General features: G+C 57.8%; 2 protein-coding genes across 2 annotated transcripts; one reads left to right on the forward strand and one right to left on the reverse strand.

The window, feature by feature from the left end:
- Window positions 1-1,303: 1,303 nt before the first annotated feature.
- On the forward strand, window positions 1,304-4,951 carry PRAP1 (proline rich acidic protein 1). Its single transcript, XM_061403965.1, has 5 exons — window positions 1,304-1,480; window positions 3,359-3,425; window positions 4,044-4,090; window positions 4,496-4,596; window positions 4,701-4,951. The coding sequence occupies exons 1-5, from the start codon at window positions 1,473-1,475 to the stop codon at window positions 4,910-4,912; spliced, it is 435 nt and encodes a 144-aa protein (XP_061259949.1). The 5' UTR covers window positions 1,304-1,472; the 3' UTR covers window positions 4,913-4,951.
- Window positions 4,952-10,957: 6,006 nt separating this feature from the next.
- FUOM (fucose mutarotase) lies at window positions 10,958-14,034 on the reverse strand. The gene is made up of 6 exons (XM_061403964.1): window positions 13,916-14,034; window positions 13,395-13,463; window positions 12,378-12,448; window positions 12,109-12,207; window positions 11,522-11,595; window positions 10,958-11,284 (listed from the first exon to the last, which is right to left on the reverse strand). Exons 1-6 carry the CDS (start codon window positions 13,998-14,000, stop codon window positions 11,218-11,220), a joined length of 465 nt encoding a protein of 154 aa, XP_061259948.1. The 5' UTR covers window positions 14,001-14,034; the 3' UTR covers window positions 10,958-11,217.
- Window positions 14,035-20,944: the final 6,910 nt, after the last annotated feature.

The following is a 20,944-nucleotide window of genomic DNA, read 5'->3' on the forward strand; positions in this document are numbered from 1 at the left end:
GGCAGGGCTAGCTTTGTAAGCACTGCTAATAAGTCGACTATCTTTTTGCCTTTTTATACAGTTCATGGGATTCTCACAGCAAGAATACTAGAGTGGTTTGCCATTCCCTCCTTGGGCAGCAGAGGATGAAGTGATTGGATGGCATCACCGATTTGTTTAACTTCTATGCAGAGTGCATCATGTGAAATGCCAGGACATTTGGCATTTGCCATGGACACGAGCTTGGGCAAACTCTGGGAGATGGTGAGGGATAGGGAGGCCTGGCATGCTGCAGCCCATGGGGTCGCAAAGAGTCAGACATGACTTGGTGAGTGAACAATAACGGTAGTCATCATGTTGCCTTTAGTGGAAGAAATGTTTATGTCCTGGGCTAAAATTATCGTTCAGCTGTGAGTAGTTCAGGTTTTCCCTGGTGGCCCAGACAGTAAAGAACCTGCTTGCAGTGCAGGAGACCCAGGTTCAATGCCTGGGTCAGGAAGATCCCCTGGAGGAGGAAATGTCAACCCACTCCATTATTCTTGCCTGGGAAATCCCATGGACAGAGGAGCCTGGTGGGCTGCAGTCTGCGGGGTCGCAGAGTCGGACCCGATGTAGCATGCACACAGAGTCCTTTCATGTGAGGCGAGGCCATGAGCAGCTCCAAGGGCCAAAGCCCGTCTGCACCATCACAGCATCCGGGTGAGGACAGCTAAGGTGTGGTGTGGCCCGCAGAGGAGCAGTGATGAGCAGGCAGAGCTATTATGACTACTCTTCTTTCAGAGAATGAAAGGCCTGGGTCTGCTCTGCGTCTTGAAGACTTGAGAGCTGGGCGCTGCAGCTGCAGGAACCATAGATCCTGCATGGGGACGTCTACACGTAGTCAGAGGTGTGACCCGTAGAGGAGCGCTTTTCCTAGAAAAGCTCTCACGTGTGATAACTGTATGACAACACTGGATAGAGTCAGATATTGCTTGGGTTCAGAATTGGATTATTAAAAGGTTTGGTGAACTGACATTTCAGAGGAGTCTGGCAGCTGTGGCTGAGGGCCCAGTGGGCAGGGTGGGCTGGGATGCCCTCTGGCTTCCAGCCACAGTTGGCCCAGCTTGGGGTTGGAACCCCCCCTGCCCTCCACCCTGGTGACAAGGCCTGCAGCATCAGAACACAGGTAGGTGGGGTGCAGGCGGTGTGGATCCCAGCATGTGGAGAGATGGGGCGGCAGGGCTGAGCCAGGTCTCGGGAGCGGGCTGAGAGCCACTCCTGGGGAGGGTCATGGGTGTGACCGACGGGTGGAGGGGGACCCAGTCACCTTGTCAGCACAGCCAGGATCCCTGGCCCCTGACCTGTGTCCAGACACGCCCACATGGGGGCCATAAAACCTGGAGCGGCGAGAGTGGGAGGAGCAGGACCAAGAGTCTGAACACTCGGGCTGCCGGCTACCTGGATCTGAAACCATAGCCCCCAGTGCACCCTCTGCACCAGAAAGGCGGCCTGACATGAGAAGGTAATGCCCAGTGCCCTTAAACCCGGGTCCCCCCAACACCCCGTCTAACCACAGCTTTGCTGGGTGGTCCCTTGGGTCTGGAGCCCCAGCACAGGGACCAGGCTCGGGGCACCTGTGTTCAGAGCCCAGCTCAGTGCTGGACGGGGATCCAGGCTCTGTCTGGCTGCCCCCCCAGGTGCTGGCTCCTCCCGGGTGTTCCGGGCTTGGGGACAGAGCTCTCCCTCCTGAGTCACCAGAATGGTCGTTGTCCCCAGGGCTCCATCTCCAAAGGCCACCCCTGTGGTTTGGGAGAGAGAGCCCCTGTCCCTTGGGATCCCTTGGCCCTGAGAAGCACCTGAGAGCCCCTGGAAGCAGGTGGGAGACTCCAGGGTCAGAGGAGACAGGTCTATGACCGACAAAATGGAAACGGGGTCAAGACGATGAGGCAGGGCTGCAGGCCTCGGGGTCCTGGGGGCGGGGCAGCTGGAACCAAGGGGTCATCACCCTGGAAGCTGGGGTTGATCGAACCCGGGAAGTCCTGAGGCTCCTGCCGGGCACCCCGCTCCTTCGGGTCCCTCTTCAAGTCAGAGCTCCCCTGCCCTCCTGTTCTGCGGGCTCTTCCAGGAACCCCAGCTTGGACACGAGGTGGGCCCATCAGTGACTTGGGGACCTTCTGGTGTTCAGAGCCTCTGCCTAGGGCTCGGTGCCCAGATCAGGCCAGCGCCCTGCAGTCCAGGGCAGGTGCCTGCCCTTTGCCCCCATGATGTGCCTGGAAACCCCTACCTCGATGTGCTGAGTCACCCGGAGGGGCGAAGGTCTCCGTGGGGCTGGAAGCGAAGCTGGGGCATCGGGCAGGAAGCCTTGGGTCCCTCCCCCAACCACGGCCCCCAGGCCCTCCCCAGGAGTGGAACGCTCCCTGCACACGGACAGCTGAGCTGCGCTCGGTGGGTGAGATGGTCTGTTTATTTAAGTGAAACCCCACTGGAGTTTCCAGTCTGGGAAACTGGGTGGCATTCAGTCAGCAGACAGAAGGAGCTCGAGCAGCACAGAGTGGAGGCTGTGCCGGGCAGCGACCCGAGCCCAGGACATGCAGCAGCTGCGGGCGGCCGGCACGGCGGGCTGCTCTCCACCAGGCCTGGAACCCCCACGGTGCCAGGCGATCCTGGACTGCCTGGTTCAGATTACGTCCCGGGAGGGTCCAGCCTGCAGTGAGGTCTCAGTTCAGGGCCGGACACGACTGAAGTGGCTTAACACGAGCACACACGCAGCGGCAGCAACTCCACAGGGGCCTGGTGTCCTGTGGTTTAATAACGCGAGAGACGCCAGGGCACATGCACGGCACACACCTGCACACGTGTGCACCCTCACACGCCTCACGCCCCTGCCGTCAGCCCAGCCCCCTCGAGTCCTCAGGTCACCTCTTCCCCCGCGTCCCTCCGCGTCTGGCCTTGGCCACGCTTCCCAGAAGCCCTGCTCGGGCGTGGTCTTTGAGCTCCTCAAGGTCAGGCTGCAGGTGTCCACACAGAGCACCCCATCTTTCCTGCCCATGTCTCCGGGGTGGAGGGAATTGCCATCTGCCTCTGAGGAGCCACAGGGTGTAGCCTCAGGGTGCCGTGGGCCCTAAAGAGGAGCCTTGAGCCCACACCTCACCCGTCCCTCGGCCCCCGGCCCCGAGCACTCGGCCGACAGAGGTTCCCGGCCCGCAGGACACCGGGACCTGCAGGGTGGGGATCAGACGTGAGTCTGGCCTGCATGTCCTGGTCTGTGATGCTGGCTGTGGACCTGAGCAGGACCCACCCCTGGCTTCCCCGGTTGGACCACTGCCGGCCAGGCCAGGAGTCCTGCCTGGAGGCCGCGGGGCAGGAGCGGCCTGCCCCTCACCCTCCCCTCTGCCCCCAGGCTCCTGCTGCTCGCCAGCCTGGCGGCTGTGTTGCTGCTGGAGGCAGGCTCAGCCCGGATCCCCCAGGTATGTGTGGGCTCCTCACCCAGCTGCCCCCGGGGCTGGAGAAAGGCACCAGCGGATGCAACCGCAGGGCCTGTGAGCACTGGGGGCCTCAGCAGGGTCTGCTGGACAAATCTCATGACCCCAGGTGAGCCGGGTGGAGGAGGGGGCCTGGTGAGGCTCCCCTGTGCTGTGAAGCCTGGGACCCCTCCATGTGCAGGGTTGTCCAGGGGGCCACGACTGCTGGGACCGTGTCCTTCTGCAGCTCTAGGTCCAGGATACCCCTCCCTACAGCCTGGGAGTGCCCAGGTCAAGGGGGAGATGCAGGAGGACAGGCACAGCTGTCCCGCAGCTGCTGGGCCTCGTCACTGCAGAGGGTCACCGTTTCACCTGCTCCCCTGTCCCCGTCGGCCCTGCAGGAAGGACAGGCAGAGGAACCGGCCCCCGTGCTCAGGCCGCCAGCTGGGGGTTGGTGGAGCGGGTGCAGCCCCTGTGCTGTCCCCAAGTGTCAGACCCAGGGCAGGATGGATCCGGCAGTGCCTCGAGGGCCTCGGTGCGGCCCCTCCCAGCCGCCCCACCCCCACCCCACCCTGCCCCCTCAGAGCGCTGCCCTGCGTCTCACCTGCGGCCTCACTCTCCCAGGTCCACGTCCAGACCAAAGGCAAAGTCGGGGCTGAGCAGGACACAGAGTGAGTGCCCCTGGCAGTCCTTCCCGTCCCCCCGGGGACCTTGGTGGAAGCGGGGGTCGTGTCCAGCTTTGGGGAGGGGAGGTACGGGAGCCCCTGAGAACTGACCGACTGAGCAGAGTGCAGGCCTGGGGGTTTGAGTGGCCCCCCGCCGCCCCACCCAGGGGGTCTGGCCCCTCAGCCCACCCAGCTCCCTGGCACCCGCTAGGCTGACTCCTGCTGGGCGGCCAAGGCGGCAGGCAGACGGCAGCAGCCCCGTCCGCAAGCCCTGGGCTCTGCTGACCTCTGCCCTGGCCAAGCCCCCGAGCCTCCTCCAGGGCCCACTCACAGGAGGGGTGCGGCAGGGACCCTGGCCCAGGACAGGCCTCCTGCTGCGCACGGGCTGTGAATCCGTGCTCTGGCTCACAGGGTCTGGGACGCCCGCGCGGTCGAGTCTCCGGAGAAGGACAACCAGCTCATCTGGCTGCTCATGGCACCCAAGCTCATGGCCACCAGCAAGGAGCAGAAAGGTGGGGGCAGGCACTGCCCGCTGGGCTGGGGGGCATGGGGTCGGCCTGGATGGATGGTGCCTTGGGAGGGAGATGGAGGCCACAGCCGCTCTGTCTGTCCCCAGGTGCCAAAGCCCCAGCAGAGACTGAGGACGCCCTGGGCCACGTCCTGGGCCCGAGGGAGGGTCCTGAGCCAGACTGGGACAGCCTGTTCCACGATGGGCCTGAGGAGGCCCTGGAGGAGGCGAGGCCCTGGGCCCGGGTGCTGCCCCCTCGCCAGGTGCTTCATGGGCCTGAGGAGGACCGAGACCACATCTACCACCCCAGGGAGCCCTGACTCTGCCCCGGCCGGAGAAAAATAAAGCCTGCAGAGGTGGCTGTGTGTCTTCAACAACAGTGATTGCGGCCTGCCTGCTGTCTGGGAGAAGGGGGCTGCAGGCTGGCCTCATACACGCAGGGTCTCTGCAGTCCAAGCTGAGCCTGGGTCCCGCCCGGTGCCCTCGCGCCTGGCACCAGCTGCTCCCCCGGCTTCCCTGGGCGCTGGGATGGGCGGGGATGGAGTGGCATTGGAAAGCAGGAGGACTGGGAGGAGGAGACCCGGCACTGCTGGCTCAGGGGACAGGGCACGGGCGAGTGGGGCAGATGGGCCCAGGCTCCGTGCCCAGCGGCTCGGCAGGCTCGCTGCGGTCATGGGCGCAGGTCACTGGAGCGCTGCTCGCCGTCCACGCGCAGGTGCAGAGGGCTTCTCTGTGGCAGTCACGTTCCAGGGCGTAGAGGGACACACTTGGTGCCTGGACGGAGCCTGCTCGGGGCTAAGACACAACAAGGGGCCCAGCGGGGACCTTGCGTGCCCTAGAGCCAGTATGTCTCTCCCCCATTCTGAGTTCCTCAAGGACTCAAATGGTAGCCTCACCCCAAGATGCACTGCTCAGCAGCATACAAGCCTCCCAACCCCAGACAGGAGCTGTTGCACCTACAGCACCAATGAGGAGACCAAGGCCTGGCAGTGACCTGCTCCAAGTGAGAAAGTCGTTCAGTCACGTCCGACTCTGCGACCCCATGGACTGACTATACAGTCCGTGGGATTCTCCAGGCCAGAATACAGGAATGGGTAGCCTTTCCCTTCTCCAGGGGATCTTCCCAACCCAGGGATCAAACCCAGGTCTCCTGTATTACAGGTGGATTCTTTACCAACTGAGCTATCAGGGAAGACCTGCTCAAGGTCCGGTCCTAACTGGGGCGGAGTGGTGCCGGTCCCCACCAGGCGCCTCGCCGCGCTCCGGCTGGGTACAGGGGCGGTGCTGACTCAGCGCCCTGCTCCTGCCCCAGCATCACCCAGGCCTCAGGTGGCCCCGAACCTCACACGGCCCCTCCAGATCACCCTGTCAGCGAGGGGGCAGCCATCTCCAGCGAGAGTACAGGCGATCGGGTACCACTGTCCCAAGGAGGGCAGACCCGGGTCCACGCCGAGCATGGCCTTGGGCAGCCCAGGGGGGTGTTTGTGGCCAAAGCTGCCTCCAGCCCTGCTGGAGCCTGGTCACCTTGGGCCCTTCCTGCAGCAAAGGCCCAGGCGGAGAGGCAGTGGGCGCTGGGGGCCTCGGGGTGAGCAGGGGACACTGGTGGGGACCACGGGCCACTCAGCCCCCTGACTGAGATCCTGGGGATGTCTGTCACCTGAAATGGCGTGGCCCCTTCTCCTTCATGGCAGTCGGGGTGGAGGGCGTCAGGGGAGCCCCACCTGGCTGGCTCCCCCTGCAACCCCCTAAACTCCCATGGGCACTCACACTGCTCAACCGCCTGAGGGTGCCAAGTCCTTGACTCTGAGCATGGCCACCTCCCTCTGCCCCCAGCCACTAGGCAACACTTCTGCAGTGACCGCTGGTTGGGGAGGCGCCCAGACACGGAGGGGACAACTGAGGCCAGCCCTCCCGGGAGCCACTGCCTTCTGCCCTGATGCAGTGGCCCTGGGCACAGCACCCCCATCTAGGGACACAGGCTCTTAGCCAGGCGGTGCCCACAGACCCTCACCTCCACACATCTGAGCTGCCCCGAGTGGAGTGGCTGTGACCCGCGGTGTCACGGGATGTTGTTCCTCCAGCGGCCCTGCTCTTCCCTGAGTCTGAGCGTTTGGTTGAACCCAAGAGTGGAAGCGACAAACAGATTCAAGGGATTAGATCTGATAGACAGAGCGCCTGAAGAGCTATGGACAGAGGTTCGAGACGTTGTACAGGAGGCGGTGACCAAGACCATCCCCAAGAAAAAGAAATGCAAAAAGGCAAAACAGTTGTCTGAGGAGGCCTTACAAATAGCTGAGAAAAGAAGCTAAAGACAAAGGAGAAAAGGAACGTCTGAATGCAGAATTCCAAAGAATATCAAGGAGAGAGAAGAAAGCTTTCCTCAGTGATCAATGCAAAGAAATAGAGCAAAACAACAGAATGGGAAAGACTAGAGATCTCTTGAAGAAAATTAGAGATACCAAGGGAACATTGCATGCAAAGATGGGCTCAATAAAGGACAGAAACGGTATGGACCTAACAGAAGCAGAAGATATTAAGAAGAGGTGGCAAGAATACACAGAAGAACTGTACAAAAAAGATCTTCACGACCCAGATAATCACGATGGTGTGATCACTCACCTAGAACCAGACATCGTGAAATGTGAAGTCACGTGGGCCTTAGGGAAGCCTCACTACGAACAAAGCTAGTGGAGGTGATGGAATTCCAGTTGAACTATTTCAAATCCTAAAAGACGATCCTGTGAAAGTGCTCACTCAATATGCCAGCACTTTGGAAAACTCAGCAGTGGCCACAGAACTGGAAAAGGTCAGTGTTCATTCCAATCCTGAAGAAAGGCAATGCCAAAGAATGCTCAAACTACCACACAATTGCACTCATCTCACATGCTAGTAAAGTAATGCTCAAAATTCTCCAAGTCAGGCTTCTTCAACAGAACATGAATCAAGAGCTTCCAATGTATAAGCTGTATTTTGAAAAAGGCAGAGGAATCAGAGATCAAATTGCCAACATCTGTTGGAGCATAGAAAAAGCAAGAGAATTTCAGGAAAACATCTACTTCTGCTTCACTGACTATGCTAAAGTCTTTGACTGTGGATCACCACTGTGGAAAATTCTTAAAGAGATGTGAATACCAGACTACCTTATCTGCCTCCTGAGAAACCTGTATACAGGTCAGGAAGCAACAGTTAGAACTGGACATGGAACAACAGACTGGGTCAAAATTGGGAAAGGAGTACATCAAGGCTGTATATTGTTACCTTGCTTATTTAACTTATATGCAGAGTACATCATGCGAAATGCCAGGCTGGATGAAGCACAAGCTGGAAGCAAGATTGCTGGAGGAAATATCAATAACCTCAGATATGCAGATGACACCACCGTTATGGCAGAAAGTGAAGAGGAACTAAAGAGCCTCTTGATGAACGTGAAAGAGGAGAGTGAAAAGGTGGCTTAAAGCTCAACATTCAGAAAACTAAGATCATGACATCCGGTCCCATCACTTCATGGGAAATAGATGGGGAAACAGTGGAAACAGTAAGAGACTATTTTCTTGGGCTCCCAAATCACTGCAGGTGGTAACTGCAACCATGAAATTAAAAGACACTTGCTCCTTGGAAGAAAAGATATGACCAACCTAGACAGCATATTAAAAAGCAGAGACATAGCTTTCCCAACAGACGTCTGTCTAGTCAAAGCTATGGTTTTTCCCGTAGTCCTGTATGGATGTGAGAGTTGGAACATAAGGCTGAGCACTGAAGAATTGATGCTTTTGAACTGTGGTGTTGGAGAAGACTCTTGTGAGTCCCTTTAACTGCAAGTAGATGAAGCCAGTCAATCCTAAAGGAAATGAGTCCTAAATATTCATTGAAAGGACTGATGCTGAAGCTGAAGCTCCCATACTTTGGCCACCTGATGCAAAGAACTGACTCATTAGAAAAGACCCTGATGCTGGGAAAGATGGATGGCAGGAGGAGAAGGGGATGACTCGGGAACCGCCGAGTCAAGGATGAGATGGTTGGATGGCATCACCAACTCAATGGATGTGAGTTTGAGCAAGCTCCAGATGGTGTAGGACAGGGAAGCCTGGCGTCCTGCAGTCCAAGGGGTGGCAAAGAGTTGGACACGACTGAACGATTGAACAAGACCTTTCTGGTGGGCACAGGGGATCCCCAGAAAGAGCTTGGACTAAGTGAAAAATACTGTGATTTGTCATAAGAAACACATTTGATCTTCATCCCTGATCCTGGCGCGCAAGTCCTAAAACCCTTGGGACTTCCTGTGATAGTGTGACCCTTCACTGTGTGAATGAGGTGACTCTGGGAAGGTCCCTAAGGATGGGGCCAGTTGCCAGGGACCCACCAGGAATCGAGGGTTGGAACTTCCAGCCCCACACCCAGTCCTGAGGGAGGGGAGGGGACTGGGGGTTGGATCAATGGCCAGTAGCCAGTGCATGTCATGAAGCCTCCAGAGAAAATCAGAAGGCTGGGTCTAGAGAGCCCTAGGGCTGCAGAGCACGTGAAGAGGTGGTGAGAGTGGTGCCCAGGAGGGCAGGGACGCGACCCCCAGGACCCACTCAGCGGGCGGTTCCCGAGTCCTGTCCTTTTAGGGTAAATGGTGATCCAGGGACTGGCTTTTTCCCTGAGTTCTGTGAGCTGCTTGAGGAAAGTAATCAAGCCCGGGGAGGGGTTGTAGGAACCCCAAATCTACAGCCAGTCAATCAGAGGCACCTGGGACTGACATCTGGAGAAGGGTGTCATCAGGGCAGGCCTGAGCCTGAACCTGTGTGATCCGACGCATCCCGGGCAGGTGGTGCTAGAACCAAGCTGGACAGGAGGTCAGCCGCTGGGGCCCCAGGGGGAGTGGGGACCAAGATCGTTAAAGGCCCTGGTCCAAAACCGGCAAGAGACTGACCATTCGTGTCAGCAAAGACAGCAGACAGAAGGCCACACACACCCATGAAAGGATACTCAACATCATTAACCATCAGGGAAGGAGAATGAGAATGGAGGCGACACCGGGAGAGTCCCGCTAGAGCAGACGAGGACCCGGGCTGGAACGCGCATTCTCTGGGGCTGCGGAGGCCAACCCACTCAGCGGCCTGAAACAGCCTGGGGGCTTCTTACAAAGTCACACACACACGTGCCCTACGGCCAAGCCTTAAACCCAGGTGCTTACCCAACTCATGTTCACAGCAAGCTTATCTGTAACAGCTAAGAGCTGGAAGCAACCCAGAACCCCCCAAGAGGTGCCCGGGAGTGGCGGAACCCCGCTCAGCAGCAAAGGGGAATCATGGACTCACACGGCAAGCACCCCACACGAGCATGCTGGGCACACGTGGCCTTCCACTTGAACGAAATTCTGCAAAGTGCACACCAACCTGGGGGGTAGGGATGGAGGTGCTGATTCAACACCCAAACGAGTCTAACTGAACACGTTAAATGTGATCAGCTACTGCATGAGAATTCAACCTCAATAAAGCTGTTTCAAGCGAAACACTTCCTTCTGCGGCTGAAGTGGCCGGCTGTGGGGTCAGAGGTCTGAGATTAAGCCCCAGTGGTGGAGGGCCAGGACACAGTCCCTTCCCCAGGCTGAGTCCCAGATCTGCCCAGTGTGCCTGTCTGCTCTCCAGGTCTACCAGCCCCAGGTCCAGACCACGGGAGCCTCCCCCAAGCCCTGGGGATCCCCGGTCACCCCAGCTCCCGCATCTAGTCCTGTAGAGTCTGGAGGAGGAAGGAGGGAACTCTCAGGGAGGGACCCTGTGCAGTGGCCAGTGGGACCCCTGCCCACCGTAGTTCGAGACCCAGTTTGAGACCGTGCCAGGAGGCCGTCGCAGCCTCAGAGGCTCCCTTCCCCTGGGCGTGGGAATCCTCCTGTCCTCTACCACCACCCTGGCCATTCCCAGACGCACTCAGGCTCGTTTGTGCCCAGTCAGTAAGTGCTTAACCACTGGAGCAGGAACACGGCACTGCCCCCCCGCCCCGCCCCCCTACAGCTGACGGTCTGGTCGGTCCCCAGAGCTTCCGGGCCAGCCCCGGACACCTTCCCTCCAGCTTTGGGGCTGAAGGAACGGCCCCAGCCCCCTCTTCAAGGACCACCTTAGCACCCCCTCCAGGCCCCCTGCCCTGTGCTACATCACCAAGGATCCCCACCCAGACCCCCAGGCCCCCTGAATGCTCTCCCCACTCACGGGTCTCTCTTCCTGCGTGTACTCTTTTTCTGCATCCAGGGACCTGCCAAGTCAGGTGACCCAAACCTACTGGGAGGAGGAAGGCCTCACCTCCCCCGAGGATTCACCGAGAGCGGGTGGGGGTCTGCTCTCTGGGGAGCCAACAGCCTCCCTTGCACTCAGCACCAAACAGGCCTCTGTGAGTCAGCAAAGAGCTATTGTTTAAAGCTTTGGACCCAACGTTGGGCACGCCACCGCACTTTTGCATCATTTTCATAAACAGGACGATCCTGGCCCTGGTCAGCAGAGGCCCATGCAGGATCCTGGTGGGGCGAGCTTTGGGTGCTGCCGGGGAGGGCCAGGCTGGCTCATCTGGCCACAGGATGGACGTGTCTGCTGGTGGCCTCAGCAGGCTCAGGGTTGTAGATTCCTCTCTGGGCGGGTGGTCTTCAGTAGGCTTAGCACAGGTCTTTAGGGGCCAGCACCCCCTTCTTGAGGATGAGGTTTCCGTAGAGGGCTGTCTCCCTGCACAAGGAGCAGGCTAAGCGCCGGGCGGGGATGGAGAGGACCCGGTGCCCGGACCACCGCTCTGGCCCCTGCCCAGGCACGCCCAGCAAACCCCTTGCCTCTCTCATTCCCTGTGGGGCGTTTAGTCCAGGCCGCAGGGGTTGCATGGAGGGTGGAGAGAGCTCTGGAGTGGGGAGGGGTAGGGACCCTGCTTGGCAGATGTAGCGCGACCCAGTGGATCCAGCCAGAACTCACCCAGTTGCCACAACAGCAAAAGCCTTTTTCGCCCGCTCATAAAATGCAAACCTCTCCACCATCCCCAGGGAGAACTGGAAGGCAGAGCGGGAGGGTTGAGGTTCAGGCCCAGGGGCAATGGGAAACTCTGCAGGCTGGGGTCCCAAGGACACTGGCCTTCTGACCTGTGTGGACTTGGTAGGCAGGGACACAGGGGGCGGTGGTGGCCACCTGACTGGGGCCCCTGAATCACCTGAGCTGCCCCCCGGGTTGTGGGTGGGCCTACTGTCCAGACCAGGAGCCCTGGCTCCTTTCAGGAAAGTCCCACCCAAGACCTGCCCAGCCCTTTGCAGGACAAGGGGTGACAGGCAGCATCGGGCCAGGCCTCTGGCCACAAGTGGGAGCCAGAAGTACCCTGCTGTTCCCAGGATGGGGTGTGGGAGGACCCCCAGGCAGAGATAGATGAGGGTCCCGGGAGGGAGGGGATTGGCCAGGGCAGGAACTCGCATAACCATGGTGCAGAGTTCCAGGGCTGTCTTTCACTTCTCCTGGGCCTCCAAGGCACAGAGGGTCCCTGAGCCCTTTCCCAGTGGGGATCTTAGGCTCACCTCATAGCCAGCCCTGGAAAGGATGGACTGGTAGCTCGTCCACACTGGTGTCAGCAGGCCGCTCTTCCTGTCGCTGGGCACCAGCTCCATGACCATAGCCTAGAGACGGAGGGGCTCGGCTCTGTGGCCAAACCCCCTGCCCTGGGCGCCCTCAGGGCTCCTCTGGTTGGTTCAGGGCCTCGGGAACACACGTCCTTCCCACCCCCATCAGGGCAAGTGGTCCCCCTGTGTTCTGGCAGAGGGCAAGCCAAAGCCCGGAGCAGCCTTACCGGGCTCTGCACGTAGGTGTCCAGGGGCAGCAGCTGCAGCACGGCCTCTAGGAGCTGGGGGATGCCCAGGCCTGGGGGCAGAGGACGGCCTCAGACACCGGGCACGAGCTGCCCGCCCAGGGACGCTTACCGAGGTCACACTGAGTCTCCCCGCCGGGGCCACGGCCCGTCTCTGTCTGCCCCTGCCCACCCCACCTTCACTCTTCCACGCAGGCCGTTGGTGGTGACCCCAAACACGTGTCCACCAGGAGGGGCACCCAGGCCACTTTCTTGATCCCAGGAGGCCCTGGAGATGACCCCCTGAGATGGTAGTGGGGTCTAGAAAGAGGCCTCTCTTGGCTGCCCTCAGACCTGCCGGGCTTGGCTCCAAGGCTCTCTGCTGTCCTGAGAGTTGGTTTCTGATTGTTAAGCTAATGTGTGCTCATGTACAAAACTGGGAAACACAGAAGCCATGAAAAGAAAGGACTGTCCCACCTCAGAACACCGCTGGGGGTGGGAAGCGCCCAGGCACAGCCGAGCCCAGCCCACCTCTATTACCGTCAGGACTGCTAACCCCTAACTTACGTGTCCCCTCCAGGACCTGGTCCCCACCCCCAGTCTCACCTCCCACTGTCCCCTTGCACGACCTGCCCTGCTCCTCCCCGCCCCCCCCGCCCCATGAGGTGAGAAGGTCTTTAGAGGCGTGTGAGTGTGCGGACACCTGGAATATTTGGGGTCAGGTCACCAGTGCTGGGATTCTACAGAAGAGTACAGGCTGAGCTCATGGACTGGGCTGGCACCGCTGCTCGGTCAGGCCTGTTTTCCCATTTGTAAGAGGCGACCAAGTGCTGCGTGAGACGGGACAGGAGACCCAGGCTCCCGTCTGGGGGCGGGGGCTGCGGGGAGATTCTGGCGCTGAGGCCTCCTGGGTCCCTGGGGCAGTGCCTGCGGGCTTGGTGGGGGCGGGGCAGAGCCGCCGCACCCGGCGGCCCAGAGCCCAGTGCACCCTCCGCCCACCCTGCGGCAGGCGGAGCTCACCGTCGGCGCGGATCTCCTCCGGGCCGCCTCTACAGATGGAGCTGCTGGGGAAGTTCACGTCTGCAAGAACTGGAAGGCCAGCACGGCCGGACATAGATTAACAGTGGGTCGGCCCACGTCCCTCGCGCCGCCTTGGGGGCACAGACCCGGAGCCACAGGGCCGGCGCCTGAGGACTCGCCCCGCCCCGCCCGGGTCTGCCATCGCGAGGGACCGGAGCCTGCACGCCCGAGGACTTGCGGGTAGCCGAAGGCTGGGCGGGCTCCGGGCGCGCGGCCGCGGTCTCAGGAAGAGAGACCGACGCACACGTCCCAGACCAGCCCGGGCGCCGGCGGTGCGGGCCCGAGGGCCGTGAGGGGACGGGGCTGGAGCGCGGGCTGCGGCGGAGCGTGCGCGGGGCCGCTCGGCCCGGCCGCCGAGCTGGAGAAGGAACCTGACCTGCCCGCCCCCGCCTAGGCCCGGCGCCCTGCCCGCCTGCGGCTCGCGGGGCCGGCTCTCCCGGAGGCTCGGACCCAGCGCTCACCGATCTCATCTCCGTGCCCCATCCGCGCCAGGGCGAAGAGCAGCTCCGGGGACAGGAGAGCGGGGACGCCCTTGAGCACCACCATGGTCGCGGGCGGAGGGGCGGGGCTTCGCGGGGCGGGGATAGGCGGGGCTGCGCGAGGGGAGGGCGGGGCGAGCGAGGGGCGGGACCTGGGAATGGGCGGGGTCTGGACGGAGGGTTCCCCAGCCAGGCGCTGCGGACTAGGGGGTCGTTTGGGGAGCGGTGGACATCAGCCCATCCCATTGTTGCCGGAACCAGTACTAGAGAAACTAATCACCACACTCGGAGAGTTGAAGAACTCAGATTTATTATGTCAGGGGGCCCAGAGGAGTTAACACTCCAAGCTCTAAGCCCCGAAAAAAGGGGTTATAGAGTTTTTAGAGACAGACTACAGTGGGCTTTCTGGTGGCTCAGACGGTAAAGCGTCTGTCTACAATGCGGGAGACCTGGGTTCGATCCCTGGGTCGAGAAGATCCCCTGGAGAAGGAAATGGCAATCCACTCCAGTACTAGTACTATTGGCTGGAAAATCCCGTGGACAGAGGAACCTGGTTGGCTACAGTCCATGGGATCTCAAAGACTGAGAGACTTCACTTCCCTACAGTGGGCTTCCCTCATAGCTCAGTTGGTAAAGAACCCACCTGCAATGCAGGAGACCCCGTTTGGTTCCTGGGTCGGAAAGATTCCCTGGAGAAGGGATAGGCTCCCCACTCCAGTATTCTTGGGCTTCCCTTGTGGCTCAGCTGGTGAACAATCCCCCTGCAGTGTGGGAGACCTGGGTTTGATCCCTGGGTTGTGAAGATCCCCTGGAGAAAGGGAAAAGCTACCCACTCCAGTGTTCTGGGCTGGAGAATTCCATGGATTGTATAGTCGCAGAGTCAGACACGACTGAGCGACATTCACTTTTTTTTTTTTCACTTGATAGTGGGCAACACTAGCTGTTAAACGCTGGTTTAAACTAAGGGAACATCAGTCAAGACAGGGAGGGAGATGCCTGACCTTTACACTGACAGGCATGATTAAGTAGGTTTGCAGGGGCTGGGCAATTGCAAAGAGCAGGACAAGGGTGAGTGAGATAAGCTCCAGTTCCTAGTAAGTCCCTACTTTCTGAGACTACATGATCCAGACTTTGCAAGGAACAAGCTGAGTTACAGAGGCAGAATGAGCAGGAGGTTATGTAAAATTTTAACTTTTCCTCTTCACCAGCAGCCACCGGTTTTTGGGGCTTCGGGACCCCACTGGGTCCAGGACCTGGAATCCCACGTGTTTGTGGTTGGAGCTCCCAGCGCCTTCCTTGCTCCAGGCCTCCGTTTTGCCCCCAGGCCTTGCTGACTTGCTCCCCACCCCTTCCAGCCCACAGGGTCTGTGATGCCCTGGGGTGGGGAGGAGTGGGTGGTGGCACAGGGCTGACTTCTTCAGCCAATGCCTTCACACTGCAAAGACCTTGAGGGGAGGTGGAGGCGACCTCCTCCCAAGCGGCAGTGCAGAGAGCACCCCTCCCGTCTTCCAGGTCAGCCTGCTGAGACCGCTCAGGGTCTAGCTTTGGGCCAGCACCCCTGCTCTGGACAGTAGTTCTCTGACTCCACTCTTTGGCCCGGAATCCTGATGCCAGCTCTGGGTTAACCCCTTTGGGTTCAGTCCTTCAGCGCTGGGACTGCCTACCACACCGCCTCCTGTGCACCATGCTCGGAGGCTGGGAGAAGACACCCATCACCCCAAAGGGGAGGCCGTAGCCTCAGCCTCCAGGGATGAGTTAGGATTGTGGTCCTTAGACCTAATCTTGGCTGTTGTGTGTGGACAAAGAATGTCCCTGCCATGTTCCCAGGTGGCCCTATTGCCAATGCAGAAGACATAAGAGACGCGGGTTCAATCCCTGGGTCGGGAAGATCCCCTGGAGGAGCGCATGGCAACCCACTCCAGTATTCTTGTCTGGAGAATACCATGGATAGAGGAGGCTGGCGGGGTACAGTCCATAGGGTCGCAAACAGTCAGACAAGACTGAAATGACTTAGCACGCATGCACACCATGTCATTAAACAAAGGATACTGAGGCCACCAAGCCTTCAGCCACTGCAGCTGCACCTGAGTTGCACCCTGAGGGGGTTTACTACAGAGAAGAAGAAATGATCCTGGCCCTAGATAGCTGAAGTGAAGTGAGTGAAGTCGCTCAGTCGTGTCCGACTCTTTGCAACCCCATGGATTGTAGCCTACAAGGCTCCTCTGTCCATGGAATTTTCCAGGCAAGAGTACTGGAGTGGGTTGCCATTTCCTTCTCCAGGGGATCTTCCCAGACCAGGGATCGAATCCGGGTCTCCTGCATTGCAGGCAGATGCTTTACTGTCTGAGCCACTAGGGAAGCCACTAGATAGCTGAGATGCATATTAAAGGCATAATTCCAAGGAGCCCAAATGCTGGCATCGGCCCATACATAGGCACTAAATTCATTAAGATGTCTGGTTTTCTTTAGTTGGCAATAATCTTTTGCTGTTCCAACTAACTGGTTTTCTGTTTTGTTTGCAAAATCTCTTATATATATTGGCTCCTCTTGTTATCTGAAAACTGGGTTCACCTCTCAGTGAGTGTCAAAAAGACCACACCAAGCTGGCAAAGATGAAGAAAAGAAAGAATTTATCACTCACAGCAAGTAAGGAAAACACGAGGGATTTTTCCCACTAGCAAAACTGGGGAAGTTTTAAGCTCAGGGCACCACCAGAGGGGCTTGAGCAGAGAATTCAACATAGAACTGGAGCGAAGGTCAGGTCAACAGAGTCCAAGTCTTTGTTCTCTTAAGTCAGGAGGGTCAACATCATCAGCCCACCCTCCACCTGGGTGGGAGCCTTAGTTCTGCAGAATTCAAAGTGTATTATTATGTTTATCCCTTGAGAAGGAACCAGGACTCTGCTTTGTCACTGCATTTTCTCTGTCCCTGCGTTCCTCTGTGCCTTTAAGGTCACTGATGACTGACTGAGACCTATTCAAGGACCAGCACCGTGACCAGGTCTAGATCACAAGATGGCTTAGACCAAAACGGGCTGTCTTACGTCAAGAATGCTTCTTATGCTGTGAAAGTGCTGCACTCAATATGCCAACAAATTTGGAAAACTCAGCAGTGGCCACAGGACTGGAAAAGGTCAGTTTTCATTCCCATCTCAAAGAAAGGCAATGCCAAAGAATGTTCAAACTACCGCACAATTGCACTCATTTTACATGCTAGCAAGGTCATGCTCAAAATCCTCCAAGCTAGGCTTCAATATTATGTGAATCAAGAACTTCTAGATGTACAAGCTAGATTTAGAAAAGGCAGAGGAACCAGAGATCTAAGTGTCAACGTCCGTTGGATCTTAGAAAAAGCAAGAGAGTTCCAGAAAAACATCTACTTCTGCTTTATTGACTAAGCCAAAGCCTTTGACTGTGTGTATCACAACAAACTGGAAAATTCTTCAAGAGATGGAAATACCAGACCACCTTACCTGCCCCCTGAGAAATCTGTATGAAGGTCAAGAAGCAACAGTTAGAACTTGACATGGAACAACAGACTGGTTCCAAATTGCGACCGTCAAGGCTGTATATTGTCACTTAGGTTATTTAACTTATATGCAGCGTACATCATGAGAAATGCAGGGCTGGATGAAGCACAAGCTGGAATCAAGACTGCCGGGAGATATATCAATAACCTCAGATAGGCAGATGACACCACTCTTATGACAGAAAGGGGAGCTAAAGAGCCTCTTGGGAAAGGTGAAAGAGGCGAGTGAAAAAGCTGGCTTAAAACTCAACATTCAGAAAACTAAGATCATGGCATCCGGTCCCATCACTTCATGGCAAATTGATGGGGAAACAATGGAAATACTTAGAGACTTTATATCCTTGGGCTCCAAAATCACTGTGGATTTGACTGCAGCCATGAAATTAAAAGATGCTTGCTCCTTGGAATAAAACCTGACAAACCTAGAGAGCATAATCAAAAGCAGAGACGTTACTTTACTGACAAAGGTCTGTATAGACAAAGCTGTGGTTTTTTCAGTGGTCATGTATGGATGTGAGAATTGGACCATAAAGAAAGCTGAGCGCCGAAGAATTGATGCTTTTGAACCGTGGTGTTAGAGAAGACTCTTGAGAGTTCCTTGGACTGCAAGGAGATCAGATCAGTCAACCCTAAAGGAAATGAGTCCTGAATATTCATTCATTGGAAGGCCTGATGCTGAAGCTCCAATCCTTTGGCCACCTGGTGTGAACTGACTTACTGGAAAAGCCCCTGATGCTAGGAAAGACTGAAGGCAGGAGAAGGGGACGACAGAGGATGAGATGGTTGGATGGCAGCACTGACTCGATGGACAAGTTTGAGAAAACTCGGTTTGGTGGTGGACAGGGAAGCATGGTGTGCTGTAGGCCATGGGGTCACAAAGAGTCGGACACGACTGAGCGACTGAACTGAACATGGTATCAGTCAAGAAAGCCATTCCTGCTTCTCTCTCTGGGGACCCCCTGCCCTATCTGCTTACACTCCCTCAGCTCTGTGGAACAGGCCCCTCACAGCTCTCTGAGGCTGTGTCCAGGGCTGCAGTCTTCAGCAAGTCTGCTGAGTAAAGCACAGTTCTCAGCTTCCAGGCTGTGCATTCTTCTCAGTGGACAGGTGTGACTGTCTTCTCCAAACGGCAGCTCCACCATGCCGCACGTGACGTGCCTCCCGAGAAGCGGGTCTGTCTCCGTTCTTGAACCAGGTGGACCTGTCACTGCCTCCAATAGAACATGCTCTACAAGCTGCTGCCTGGCTTCTGGGGGCATGTCATAAAAGGCAATATGGTTTCTCCCTTCAGAACACTTGCTTTGGTGTTAAAATCAAATAAATTTGGCAATAATTTGTTATGCAGCAGTAGCTGACTAATGCAGGTGGCTCCTGTGCCAAGATGTCAACAAAAATCCTGCTACACCACCTTTGGCCTTCCACCCTGTCTGCTCCATCCCTCCCCCTCCCCCCGCCATCCCCCCCCTTCCAATCCACACACTCAGGATAGAGGGCAGACCCCAGTTCAGATGCCCATGCCTGCACCAGCTGGGTCATACCCCTGCTTTGGAACCCAGCAACTAACCTCACTGCCCAGCCTGCAGACCAGCTTTTGCTCAGGCCAGCCAGCTCTCAGCCTTCCATGCTCGGGCCCCTCCTTACAGGGCTGGCTGCCTTGCTCACCTGAGGACTTACTGCTGCTGGCCCTGCAGGAAAGCCCAACTGAGCCTGGACAGGCCAGGCTCTCTACCCTTGGGCCCTGCCCCTTCCACCTCGTCCCTCAGTGGACCTCAGCCCTGCATGTGGTGACGTGCCCAGAGGCCTGGCAGGTTCCGGGGAAGTACCGTACATGAAAGAGGCAGAAGACCTGAAGACAAGAGACACCCCACACCCACTGCTCGTCCCTGGGGCGCCTTGGTGGTCAAAGCTGCCCAGGGAGGTGGCCGGCAGGGCCTGCACACCAGCCACCCACAGCGGCCGACTGCACCCAGCGTGAGCAGTGTCTACTCCAAAGCCCGAGTGGAGAGACTCGTAGTTAACATTCCCTGAAGCTTATTTTTTTAGTAGAAATATAGAAGGGAAAAACCAAGTTTATGGATAAATGAGAAGGAAAGTTCTGTTTCAAAAACCAATCACAACCCAAAACCAGTATGGGGCGAGAGGTCAATTAACTCAAGAGGGAGTGGAGGGCTCTCTGGGCCTGTGGTCCCTGCCATCCATCTAGGGCTTGCCTGCTGCCCTCTCACCCGCAGCAATGCACGTGCTCACACGTGGACAGCCCCATCTCTCCCAAGCCCAGGGCCAGCACACAGCCCAAAGAGGTTCTGTTCCCTGGGCCTGAGGGTAGGACCCATCCCTGCACATTCTGAAACCCAAACGACCCTGTGGGTGCAGACCTTTGAGATGCACACACTCACGTGTGGGCCCCACGTCCAGCCCCTCCTCAGCTTCCAGCTGAGCCACTAGCACAAGGGTGCCTAGGGCCTCAGAAGGGCTCCCTCCACCTGGGCCCCAGCACTTGGGGCTCCGCTAGTCACAATCAATTTATTATGTATTTGGCTGTGCTGGGTCTTAGCTGTGGCTTGCAGGACTTCTCTGCAGCTTTTTTTAGTTGCAGCATGTGGCATCTCGTGTCCGATCGGGGGCTGAACTCAGATCCCTGCACTGGGAGCTCAGTCTTGGTCCCTGGACCACCAGCACAGTCCCACTCGGAATCAATTACGAAGCCAGGCCCGACGCACGTGGAGAATTAAACTAACGCATTTACTTTCTCAACGTGAAGGTTACCCCTGCAGATACCTCTGTTGGTTCATTCTAGATGGCATATGACTTGCACAAACCCTGGTTACACAGCTTTAGCACGCGTGTCCCCACGTCTGTCACAGTGAGGACTGCCCGGCCAGGCCTCGCCTTCCGAGCCCAGGGGAGCCTGGTCTCACCGTCCCTTTGCGCCTGCTTCCTCGCTCTCACTGCGAGGGCGACCCCATCATCCAGGACCTTCAACGACTCGCCCTGGCGTTCCGGTCTATCTGCGCAGCTGGGGGCGAGGGCCCCATGAGAGCCGCTCCGCGACCCTCTGCCGGAGGGGACGAGGCTGCACCCCAGCCTGCCTGCTGCGTGTACTGTGAGGAGAGGCTGTAGAGGAGGCAGCGGTTCTGTTACACGACAAGACCCTCACAGACATGCTTGAGCTGAAGTGCAAGGGTTCACGCAGAGAATATGTGCTGCACTGTCGTCACGACGGCGCTGACACAGGAACCGGGGCATGGTCTCAACATCCGACGCCACTGGAGCAAGCAGATCACAACGTACCCACGTCATGAAAGACTTCAGGGCCACTGAAAAGAACGCGAGTAGGAATCATATTCAGCCATGAAAAGAAATGGAACTGTTACTGTTATAACCTGGGTGGACTTTGGAAATATTATATTCAATTTGGCAACAGAAAGAAAGTGGAATAAAGGTCCCCAGGATCTGGGGGGCGGGCGGGGGCCAGGTAGGGAG

Source organism: Bos javanicus, chromosome 26 (genome assembly GCF_032452875.1).
Source record: "Bos javanicus breed banteng chromosome 26, ARS-OSU_banteng_1.0, whole genome shotgun sequence".
In the NCBI taxonomy this organism is placed as follows: Eukaryota; Metazoa; Chordata; class Mammalia; order Artiodactyla; family Bovidae; genus Bos; species Bos javanicus.